The 12668-nt window shown below is 44.9% G+C and overlaps 1 protein-coding gene across 1 annotated transcript in view; it reads right to left on the reverse strand.

The window, feature by feature from the left end:
* LOC144668901 (transitional endoplasmic reticulum ATPase-like) overlaps positions 1-8529 on the reverse strand; it is a 28652-nt gene extending 20123 nt beyond the window's left edge. The window contains exons 1-2 of the mRNA XM_078531371.1: positions 8481-8529; positions 2729-2840 (exon numbers count right to left, since the gene is read on the reverse strand). Of these exons, the coding sequence (XP_078387497.1) occupies positions 2729-2840; positions 8481-8497 (129 nt within the window). The 5' untranslated portion in view covers positions 8498-8529. The remainder of the gene's footprint in view (positions 1-2728; positions 2841-8480) is intronic.
* Between the last annotated feature and the right edge of the window lie 4139 nt (positions 8530-12668).

The raw sequence follows: 12668 nt of genomic DNA on the forward strand, positions 1-12668 counted from the left end.
GCGGAGAGGATCGGCAAGGATTATTCCGGAAAGGCGCGTGGGTTGACATAATCAGGAAGGACGGACAGGCTTTCCCTCGAAAGTGGAAAGAAGACCTGAGGGATGATCTGACAGAGATGCTTAAAATGATGAAAGCTTTTGATCGAGTGGATACCGAGAGAATGTTTCCTCTTGTGGGGAAGAGCAGAACTAGTGGCCCTCAACGTAAGATAGTCACCTAGAAACCCAATCGTCAATTCAGGAGAAACTTCTTCACCCAGAGAGGGGTGAGAATGTGGAACTCGCTAGGACAGGGAGTGGTTGATGTGAACAGTATAGATAGACTTAAGGAGAAGTTAGACAAGCGTATGAGGGAGAAGGGAATAGAGGGTCAGGATGGTAGATTTAGATGAGGAAAGACAGGAGGAGGATCAAGTGGATCATAAACACCAGCATGGACTGGTTGGGATGAATGGCCTGTTTCTGTGCCATATGTAATCCTAAGCAAGCCCCTCTTCATCGTGGGAAGAATCCCCTCTGTAAGAGCCATGTCTGGAAGAACTGGCCATTTGACAATCAAATAACTTCTTAAAAAAAAATCTGCGCTCTTGCGCATTGAAAAATGGAATAACATGAGTGTTGCCAACGTAGGATTGCCCTGGAATCTCCAACATTGGAGAGTAATCTTCAGGGCGCTGCTGGGAGCCAAAAAAAACAGGAGAAAAGTCACCAGGACAATTAAAGGGAATTGAGTTTTATGAACAATTTTGTTTATAAAGTATATGGGGGATGGGGAGAAAAGGCCATTCTGGCTGATCTCCAGGAATGATCCAATCGGGTATCGCGGAGTCTGTTCGCTTTCTGATTGGCTGCAGAAAGGCAGGGACATGTCAGGTGACCAGTGGCAGGACTTTGGGGAGGGGGTGGTTAAAGGAAAGAGATCTTGTGACAGCACCTCCAGGAATATGGCCAAGTGTTGGCGGGCCTCAAGAGCAAAGTTCAGCGCAGGTCAAAGTGAGCATGGGCGGGGGTGTGTTACAGCCCACTCAGGGAGTCCGAGTTGCCAAGGCAATATGCACTTTCACATGCACGTTGTAGTTTGGGGCTATGGATAGCGATGGTAGAGGGTCTTTCCATCACATGGCTGACCAGCTATCTCTCCCGCTCTTACCGCCTGCCCTTGGCATGTATCAGAAGGATCTGATCATCTATTTGGCCGTGTTTTGAATGCACCTTCCTTGGCCATCAAGTACTGGGGTGGAACTGGAACCCAGAACTTCTGACTCAGAAGCAGGGACTCTACCCGCTGTGCCACTAGACAGCATGGGACAACGGGCACAAAATGTGAACTTGGGGCAGACAAAATAGTGGAAAACTTGGGGCCTAACTGGGAATTGGTTCAATAATCAAAATGCTTCTCCTGGTGATAAAGAATTAAGCAGCTAGAATTAAAATGGGGTGCAGAAGGACAAAGGTACTTAACAATATTGTTATTTTTGACAGATTTAATCAGTTGTACAGATGCTAATGTATGACAATCGAACTGACAAAACTTATTCAAATTAATAATACCGACAAGAGAGACGTTTTTTGTTGAAGCTTTTCGTCTGGCACGCATCAGGTCAATTCACAAGAATACCAAATGTAGATGGAACAACAATTTATCCCGTATGAGAAGAGAGGGCTGATTGGTTGGCAAGTGGACTCGTTGCCTCTACCAATCAGAGTCCACTTGCCAACTAATCAGAACTCTCTTCCCATACAGTATAAATTGTTGTTCCCGCTACATTTGGTATTCTTGCGAATTGTCCCGATGAGTGCCGGACAAAAAGCTTTGACAAAACATTTCTCTTATCAGCCATAATCAAGTTCTGTGCTACCAAATGACAATTCATAATCAGTCACAATATTGAGGTTGGTGCTGGAAGGTACCTTAAGGACTGTTGGAAATAATTGAACCATCCAAAATTCTGTTGCCTGTATCCAAACTCACACCAACTCCCACTGTGCTCACTGACTTGCATTGCCTCTCGGTCTAGCAATGCATGAATAAATATCAGCCGGGGAAGCTCTTCTTCAAAAATGGTAGCCCACGGGATCTGTTACACCCCACCCAAGCAGGCAGATGGGGCATCAGTTTAATGTCTCATCCGAAAGACAGCACCTCCAACAGTGTAGCACTCCCTCAGTGCTGCACTGGAGTGTCCACCTCTATTTTGGCGTTCAAGTCCTGGAGTGGGACTGAACCCGGGACCTTGTGACTCAGAGGCAAGCGTGCGGCCACCTGAGCCATGGGTGACAAAGCGCCCTTGATTTTGAAATCGCTCCGCCCTCAGTGGCCATGCCTTCAGCATGTCTAAGCCCTAAGCTCTGGAATTTCCTCCCTAAACCTTTCTGCCTCGCTACCTCTCTCTCTCTCCACATTCATGGTGCTCCTTAAAATAACCAAGCTTCCGGCCACCTGTCCCAATATCTCCTAATGTGGCTCAGTGTCACGTTATGATCCTGATTATGATTATGCCCCTGTGGCATGCTACTGCATTAAAGGTGCTATATAAATGCAAGTTGTTTATTATCTTTGATAGTTGGAGCGTGTTTCCAGCATTTCCCATATTTCCAGGATTGGTCCATATCGAATTGAATAACCCTGTTTTAACTGTCTTGGGACCCGCTCCTTTACACCAGTAAAGCAGCCCTACGTACTCAAACCGCCTGGTGCACTGGCCGATGAGGGGTGAGAGCTATTTACCTGGGACAGTGACACGATGCTGCTGTCATCATTAATGGCTTCGTCCACAATGAGTCGGTTTGGCCGATGTTTCTGTTGAAGTATGGCGGTCGACACATCCTCCAGTTTAGTGCTGAGGAAAGGAGGAGGAGAGAGCGGTTAATCCAGCTGGGACAGGTCAAAAAAGCTGAGGGGATGGAAGGATGGGGATACCAGGGCAACTTAATTCTTTCAAAGAGCCAGCACGGACATGATGGGTCAATGGCCTCTTTCTTTGCTGTGTCACTCTACGAGGAGTGACTTTGTCCGCTGGGTATGTTCTCACTGGAAAGAGACAAGGCTGAAAGGTGATGTGATTGTTACATTTCAACAGTTTTAAAGGGGCTAGTGGACCATGATGACCATTTCACCTTTCACAAGCAGAGGACACAGCCCGAGTGTGAAAGGCTAAATTCACAATTAATCTGCAGATGCAATATTTCACTGAGCCACTGGAACTTGCTCCCTAGGGAGATGCCGCGTTAATTCAGTCAGATAAAAATGAGAAAATTTGAAAACTTTGGGTTCCTCGTGAATAGTCCGAGACATGTGGTGTGGTGAACGTGGCTTGGGAGGAACAGGTAACTTCGGAGCTCTGGTTCCCAAAGCTCTCCACCACCGGGTCGGGGGGTGGTTTCCTCACCTCATGTCTGGGTCTGTGGTAGACATCAGTGATCTAGGTTGATCACTGTGATTAGACAACATCTCTGTCAATGTATCGCATGTGACTACCAGGAACTCAGTGGATCCTGGTCTTCATCTTTCATATCTGGTGTCCCTGCATCAACACTTGTGAATAAAGGCTTGTTCAATGAACTGTCAACTACACCAGAGCTCACCATGTACTATGATGACCAGTGGGAGAGCCCATCTGACTGATAATCATGCAGTTTGACTGTGGTGTGATTAGCTCACTTATCACATACATTGGGACCAAAAGCATAAGGTGTACATCACTCAGTACAAGTTTGAAACTGGCAGTTTAACCTCTGATGTTTTTTTTATTCATTCATGGGATATGGGCGTCACTGGCTAGGCCAGCATTTATTGCCCATCCCTAATTACCTGTGTTCGGAGGGCATTTAAGAGTCAACCACATTGCTGTGGGTCTGGAGTCACATGTAGGCCCAGACCGGGTAAGGACGGCAGATTTCCTTCCCTAAAGGGGCATTAGTGAACCAGATGGGTTTGTACAACAATCGACAATGGTTTCATGGTCACCGTTAGACTTTGCAATTTACTTTTGTTAACTCCAGATTTTTATTGGGATCTAAATCCCACCATCTGCTGTGGCAGGATTCGAACCCAGGTCCCCAGATCATCACCCTGGGTCTCTGGATGACTCGTCGAGCAGCAATATCACTACACCATCACCTCCCCCAACTATAAGATGAGCTCCGTTGTTTGGAGGAAGACAGAAAGAGAGAGAGCGAGAGCGAGGGAGAGAGAGAGAGAGAGATGGTTCATATTTTTTTGTCCATTCAGGTATTCAAACGGCTGCTGTTCCCCCCCCCGCCCCCCACCCCACACCAATCAGCTCTACGACAGGAGGGCAGATTGAGTGGCCTAGGCTTATACTCACTGGAGTTTAGAAGAATGAGGGGTGATCTTATTGAAACATACAAGGTTCTGAGAGGTCTTGACAGGGTAGATACTGAAAGGATGTCCCCACTCATGGGGAAGGCTAGAACTAGGGGACACAGTTTAAAAATAAGGTCTCCCATTTCAGACTGAGAGGAGGAGGAATTCCTTCTCTGAGGGTCGTTAGTCTGTGGAATTCTCCCCCCCGCCACCCCCAGGGAGGCCAGGTCATTGAATATATTCAAGGCTGAGTTAGACAGATTTTTGATTGATAAAAGGAATCAAAGATTATGAGAGGTAGTCAGGAAAGTTAAGGCCACAATCAGATCAGCCATGATCTTAGTGAATGACAGAGCAGGCTTGAGGGGGCTGAATGGCCTACTCCTGTTCCTATTTGTTATGTTATCCAGTGAGTGATGCACACCAGCTCTGAAACGGAACTTGATTTAAGCTTTCCTAAATGGCACGTTCCATTGGTCAGAAAGTGACTATCGCTTCAGCCCAGTGGATTTATAGGCTTGAAAAAAATGAAAGTTATTTAGAGAGAGACACACAACATATCCAGTGTCTCTATTCTACTTATATCACTATGGCCATTGCTCTGAATGCATCCTAAACCACAGGCAGACCTCATCCTCAGTTTAGTGTTACTCGTGACATTTTCCCCGAAGCTAATCTTTCCCTGGCCTTTAAAGTTGTTGAAACTTCTTTGTTACAAAGATGATACCAGAACCGAGAGGTTGTAACTATCTGGAACGACTGTACAGGCTGGGTCTCTACTCTAGGAAAACAGGCTGAAGGCTGACCTAATAGAAAATTAAAACGATGAAGGATTTTGATAAGAGTAGACATAGGAAATATGTGAGAGATCCTAAATTTGAGGTCATAAATATGGTGGTCACCAATAATTCCAATAGGGAATTCAAAAGGAGCCTCTTTACCCAGCAAATGCTAAAAACATGGAACTCCCAACACAGTAGCTGAGACAAATAATATATTTTTTTTATTATTCATTCACGGGATGTGGGTTTCGCTGTCTGGGCCCGCATTTATTACCCATCCCTAGTTGCCCTTGAGAAGGTGATGGTGAGCTGTCTTCTTGAACCGCTGCAGTCCTTGTGGTGTAGATACACCCACAGTGCTGTTAGGGAGGGAGTTCCAGGATTTTGACCCAGTGACAGTGAAGGAACAGCCGATATACTTCCAAGTCAGGATGGTGAGTGACTTGGAGGGGAACTTGCAGGTGGTGGTGTTCCCATCTACCCGCTGCCCTTGTCTATCTAGATGGTAGTGGTCGTGGGTTTGGAAGGTGCTGTCTAAGGAACCTTGGTGAATTCCTGTAGCACACCTTGTAGATGGTACACGCTGCTGCTACTGTGTGTCGGTGGTGGAGGGAGTGAATGTTTGTGGATGTGGTGCCAATCAAGTGGGCTGCTTTGTCCTGGATATTGTCAAGCTTCTTGAGTGTTGTTGAAGCTACAGTCATCCAGCTAATTGGGGAGTATTCCATCACACTCCTGACTTGTGCATTGTAGATGGTGGACAGGCTTTGGGGAGTCAGGAGGTGAGTTACTCACCACAGGATTCCTAGCCTTTGACTAACATCACTGTAGGCATTTTAAAGGGAAGCTAGATAAACACATGCAGGAGAAAGGAATGAAGATATATTGAAGTGTGTAGGCACTGTTTTAATGCAGGAAACAGCTGCCAATTTGTGCACAGCAAGCTCCCATAAACAGATAATCTGCTTATTTAGAGATATTGGTTGGAGTGAATGTTGGCCAGGTAACCAGTTAAGCATCTTATTCCTGGCTGAGGGATAGATAACTGCATGAAAATAGCTGTCCACGGTGACAGCCATTAAAAAACATCTCACATGAAGCACTTTTGAGACATTTCAGAGCTTGATAGCGTCCGACATATAGATGGGAGTCTGTCTAATTATATAAGTGAAGCTGAGATACAGGAGGAATTACTAATGTTTTGTCTTATAACAAATTTGTAAAACAAAAACTAACTTCCCTTCCAGTTTTCTCCCCTGAAGGTGCTGACTCATGCCAATGTGCATTTATACAGAAACCTAGTGCCCCCTAGTAACCTTGGTACACACTGCGTGAGGCCAGGCCAGTCAGTGAGTGATGCCAGGCTATTCAATTTGGTTCCAGGAAAGACTGAACAGGTTGGGGCTCTACGGTCTGGGAAAGAAAAAGGTGGGGTATGACCTCAGTGGTCTTTAAGATTATGGAGGGGTTTAATAGGAGAGGGGGCGACGAATCCAAAACTGAAGGCCATAAATAAGAGATAGGCACTAATGAGGGCAAAGCTATGGACAAAAATTAGGGTTATGGGACTGATTGGACAGCTCTTTCAGAAAGCCAGGCCAAACACGGTGGGCTGAATGGCCTCATTTTTTTTTTTAACTGCCTCTACCATTAGAGAAAAACAGAATTACCCGGAGAGCGGCAAGAATGTGGAATTCTCCAGAAGGAGGGGTTTCTGAGGTGTTTCTAAGGGGAAGCTGGATAAGATGTGAGGATGGAAGGAATATGTTATATAAAAAACATAAGAAAGTGCTGGAAAAGACTCAGCAGGTCTGGCAGCATTCTGTGGAGAGAGAGAAAGAGAGAGAGTTAATGTTTCGAGTCTGGTTATGATTGGTCAAGAATATGGTGGTTGAGGAGGGGTGGGTGAGGGTGGGAAATAGAGTGGGAGGAGGCGCAAGTGGAACCAATGTCACAAATGATCAGCTGTCCTTTTTTTACCAACAGGCAGCTTGATTCTTGATCATGCACAACTCAGAATTATCAGAAAGCAAAGCACGATTGATTTTCTTTTAAAAAAAAATTTAAACAAAATAAAAGGTTCAGGATTAAGATCATCAGGTTTTAAGTCACAGCCCCCAAAAGGAACATGAGAGAAGCCGATTTGTTGCCCACCTACAGCAGGTGGTGGATGGGGGGGGGGGGAAGGGTAAAAAGGCAGTGTGATTGCAGCCTTGAAGCAGGGACCAGATGGGCCGAGCGGCCGCTGCAAACTGCAGGTCATTCTGAAGTTACGCAATCGGGAATAAATAAATAAATAAATAAATAAATATCCCGATTGGCTAAGCGGAGAGTGACACTGCTGGAGTCTAACAGGCCTGAAAACAGGTCTGTAATCTCCCCATTTAAACTAAGCAAATAATGCACCTTAAACTGGGAAGCGCTGAACAGACATTGCATTATAAAAAAACACACACACACACAAAACAAACAAACAAACAAACAACAAATGCCTGTGAATTGTTTTTTGTTTGTTTTTTAGCTGAGTTGCAAGCCCGGATAAATAAATTATATATATATATATATATAAATATATATAAATTCTGATCCAACCTCTCCTCTGGAAATAAACAGCAACTCCAATTACAACATGTGACAGGCAGCGGATCAGAGGAGACCAGAACAAACTTTACACATCAAACCGCTCATTAAAGGACAATAAATAAATACAAATGTATAATATATATATAGAGAGAGAGAGAGAAACAGACACAGAGACAGAGGCAAGAATCTGTATTCACTGTTCCAGTCAATAAATAAATACAAATATATATATATAATAGAGAGAGAGAGAAACAGACACAGATACAGAGACAAGGCAGGAATCTGTATTCACTGTTCCAGTCAATAAATAAATACAAATATATAAATGTATAATAGAGAGAGAGAGAGAGAAACAGACACAGAGACAGAGACAAGAATCTGTATTCACTGTTCCAGTCAATAAATAAATACAAATATATAATATATATAATAGAGGGAGAGAGAGAGAGACCCAGAGACAGAGACAAGGCAGGAATCTGTATTCACTGTTCCAGTCTCAAGCTTAACTCCATTTCCAAAGCAACATTGCGGTTTAGTTTTTAAAAGTCCCGTTTAACAACACCTTCCAAAAGTCATCTCACTGCCGGGTTTACAATCATCATACAGCCAAAAGGGGCAACTATCATCACCAGCGAATATCCATAAATGGCCATCCCCTTTTTTTTAATTCGGTGCGTTCTCCCAAAAAAAATAAGCCTGCGCTGGGTGAGACCCAGGTTTTAATATAAAAAAAAATCTATCAAAAAAAAAGCCAAAAAAACAAGTAAATTGAAGCTTAGAATACGTACTCTCCTGCTTTTGGCATGGTGATGGCTCGGAACGAACACAGTAGGCTTCCAGGATGTGGTTTTTTTTTAACCAAAAAAAAGAAAATCCGTCCTTCCCCCTATTTTTTGTGGTTGTGGTTGTGTGTGTGTGTATGTGGTAGATACTCGCACTGTTCCCTCTCTCTCTCTCTCTCTCTCCCTCCCCTGGCTTGGCTGAAATGTCAAATTGCTCAGTGCTTAGTCACATCTATCTCCCAGCTGCACTGAGCCTGTGTCAGTCACCACCCCCCCCCCGCCCCTCTCCTCTCCTCCCCTCCTCTCCTCTCCTTTCCTTTTTTTTAAACAGTGAGGAATCTCTTACCAACAGGGATAGACTTGGCAAAACCTGGAGAATAGAACCGGCATGATGACCCAATTCTAATGGTCAGCTTGAAAAAATATATATTAACAGGCTTGTTTGCCTTTGCAATGTAAACCCTCTCTCTCTCTCTCATACATACACACACACCCCCCTCCCCCCTGTCTCTATTTCACGTTGCCTATTAGGAGGGATTATATAGAATGACTGACAAGAAGGAAAAAGGATTGGACGATATGTGGCATGCAACACAATCTGGAGAGGAATGTGAAATCGCAGGTACTGAGAATCAATTCATGGGAACAGCAGAGAGAGGATTAAAGTGGGGCAGTTTTATTTCCCCCCCCACCCCTCCTCAATGGGTGTTCAGCACTTGTAAAATCCTGTTCAGGATTACACTCCCTGCCCCACACGGCCTTCTGCCTTCTGCAAAAATCAAATCCACAGCTCTGGCCTCCTCCCAGTACAATAGCAGAGCCGGGTGAATGTTTTCCAGGTGCAGTGTTGGGATTTTATACCGTGTGTGGTGGGGGGGGCTCACTTTTTTATGGTTTTGGGGCTCAGTTTTCCTGGTGTTCCAGAGCTGACATGTTATTACCAAAGCCAGATGTGGACCTTCACCCCCCTTTTGAACATCTGTCAGAAGACTCCCCTCTACATTTTTTAAAGTTCTGAATCGCTCCTTAAAGCCCCCCTCTTTGACCAGGTTTACAGCCAAGTGTCTCCTTTGGCTTGGTGTTTATTTTTGTTGGGTACACTCCGGTGAAGGCCCTTGGAATGGGATGTTTTGCCAGGTCAAAGGTCCTATATAAATGTAAACTTTTATTTATTTTTTTAATATGCCCCTGAGCAGTGTATTTTTCTGGGTCACCCTGTCGTTCTCACTCCTTCCTCCACGCTCTGTCTTTAAGGAACATCCCATGTAAACAGAAAGGCCTAACTGGAATCTGAATGTTATCCTTCCCCCCCTCTGCCTAACAGCAACATGAACGACTATCAAATCACCAACCACCCCAAGCCCAGGACTGAGGGATCAGAGACCTGATAGATTTTAATGGTAGCCGACAGTTTGTGTGGTGTTGGTCAACTCTGTGTTAAGTAGAGCCCTGGTGGGGCTCAGGAGCCCCCCCGCAACACTCTGGCATGACAAGTCTTTGCTGCAGATCTGGGAAGGTGCACAATGTTCTGTTTTCTCTGGGCCTCTTCTTTTCCAGCTGGGCTTTCTGAATCCGCTGGCCTCTGGCAACGCCTCCTCCAAGCAGCCAGTCTCCAGTGGCCGTGGCCATCAGCGGCTGTCTCCCAGTTGTCAGTGTCCAATATCTGCCATCTTTCATATCTGGCCTTCAGATGGCTTTGAAGCAGTGAGGGTGGCATCGTCGTCACTGGGCTGGCTGTCTGGACCCCGGGGTTCGAATCCCACCACGGCAGATGGTGGAATTTGAATTTAATAAAAAATCTGGAATTAAAAAGTCTAATGACAACCATTGTCGATTGTTGTAAAAAAAAACCCATCCGGTTCACTCACGGGGAAGGAAATCTGCCGTCCTTACCTGGTCTGGGCCTACATGTGACTCCAGACCCACAGCAATGTGGTTGACTCTTAAATGCCCTCTGAACAAGGGCAATAAACGCTGGCCTAGCCAGCAGTGACACCCACATCCCACCAACAAGTAATAAAAAGGTGGTGAGTGGCCAAGCCAGCACAGACACCGCTGGCTTAGCAATGAGTGCATGTGTGTGCGCTGATGGAATTAATATGCTTTAGGACCTACACCAATTCCTCAAACCAGATGCTCCTTAAGGCCCAAAACACTGGAATTCCATACCTAAGCCCCTCCTCTCCTCAAGCTACCAGTCAGCTGTCCCAGCGTCTTCTCGTCGTATGGCTCAGCATCAGGGTTTGCTTGATGTGCGTGTTGGAAACGCTAGGTAGGTGCAAACTTAATGTTGTAACTTAGAAAGAGCCAGCACAGCCACAAAAGGCTGAATGCCTGTCTGAACGCAGCAAAGATAATGGAAACAAGTAACCCTCGAGACAGTGCGACATGACCATTTTGTCTGGAGAGATGGCATGGGAGACAGCAGTAGATACTAGGCACGTGATACAAAAAAAAAAGACACCACCGAGCAAACCCTGCTCATCGTAGGTTGACTGAAAACCTGCTTTGCACAATTTTTTTTAATGATGCACAGAGAGGTGAAATCGAAAGATTAAGGGCCCAGCCCAGAATGAATTACATCAGTTGAGTCGTTGAGAGACCACCGGATTAGATGAACCTTTATAGAGTAGCAGCTCAAATATCCCCTCCGCATGAGGAACAGGTGGGCCAAAGAAATCCTGTGGGATATAAAGTGCCTTCCTCTTTGATAAAGGATTCCTCAATGATCAAGCAATTCAAATTTCTGGGCACGTTTCTGAAAGATGTTGTGAATCGTGATAAAGTTCTTTCATCGCAAGAAAGCTCCCTTGTAGACCTTTGATGCTAGTGACAGTAAGTCATTCTTAAAAATACAGAAGCATTATACCATATAAGGCACAATGTACCAGGAATATCTCTTTATGACGAGACACAAATACTATGCTTTTCCTAGGTCAACTATAGATCGATTGTGCCTCAACAGGTCCTTGGGTCAGTTAGGGAGGTCAGACTGCTCATATTATTTCCTGCTCTTTATCCGTTTTGCCCTATTTCAATTCTCACATTGAATCGCTCTCTCAGTCGAGTCCCAGTATGTGCATCTTTTGGGAGCAGTGCGATCTTTCAGAAACGTGCCCAGAAATTTGAATTGCTTGGTCATGGAGAACAAATCCTTTATCAAAGAGGGATCACTTTATACACCACAGGATTTCTTGGGGTCACCTGTTTCCCATGCTGAGGAAGCACCTCATGTGCAACTTACCATCAGAGGTCAACACTAAAACCTTCCTAGAGCTGCAAGATATCAATGATATCGTTGTCTATATCAATGATTTGGATGATAATGTGGTGAATTGGATCAGCAAGTTTGCTGATGACACTAAGATTGGAGGCGTTGTGGACAGCGAGGAAGGCTTTCAAAGCTTGCAGAGAGATCTGGACCAACTGGAAAAGTGGGCCAGAAAATGGCAGATGGAATTTAATGCGGAAAAGTGTGAGGTGTTACATTTTGGAAGGTCAAACCAAGGTAGGACATACGCAGTAAATGGTGGGGCACTGAGGAGTGCGGAGGAACAAAGGGATCTGGGAGTTCAGATACATAATTCCCTGAAAGTGGCGTCACAGGTAGACAAGGTTGTAAAAAAAGCTTTTGGCATACTGGTCTTCATAAATCAAAGTATTGAGTATAGGAGTTGGGATGTTATGGTGAGGTTGTATAAGACATTGGTGAGGCCAACTTTGGAGTATTGTGTGTAGTTCTGGTCGCCTAACTACAGGAAGGATATCAGTAAGATTGAGAGAGTGCAGAGCAGATTTACTAGGATGTTGCCGGGTCTTAAGGAGTTACAGGGAAAGATTAAACAGGTTAGGACTTTATTCCTTGGAGTGTAGAAGAATGAGGGGAGATTTGATAGAAGTTTACAAAATTATGAGGGGTATAGACAGAGTAAATGCGAGTAGGCTCTTTCCACTTAGATTAGGAGAAATAAACACGAGAGGACATGGCTTTAGGGTGAAAGGGGAAAGGTTTAGGGGGAACATTAGGGGGAACTTCTTCACTCAGAGAGTGGTGAGAGTGTGGAACGAGCTACCATCTGATGTGGTAAATGCGGGCTCACTCTTAAATTTTAAGAATAAATTGGATAGATACATGGATGGGAGAGGTCTGGAGGGTTATGGACTAGGTGCAGGTCAATGGGACTAGCGGAATAA

Source organism: Cetorhinus maximus, chromosome 28 (genome assembly GCF_964194155.1).
Source record: "Cetorhinus maximus chromosome 28, sCetMax3.hap1.1, whole genome shotgun sequence".
Taxonomy (NCBI): Eukaryota; Metazoa; Chordata; class Chondrichthyes; order Lamniformes; family Cetorhinidae; genus Cetorhinus; species Cetorhinus maximus.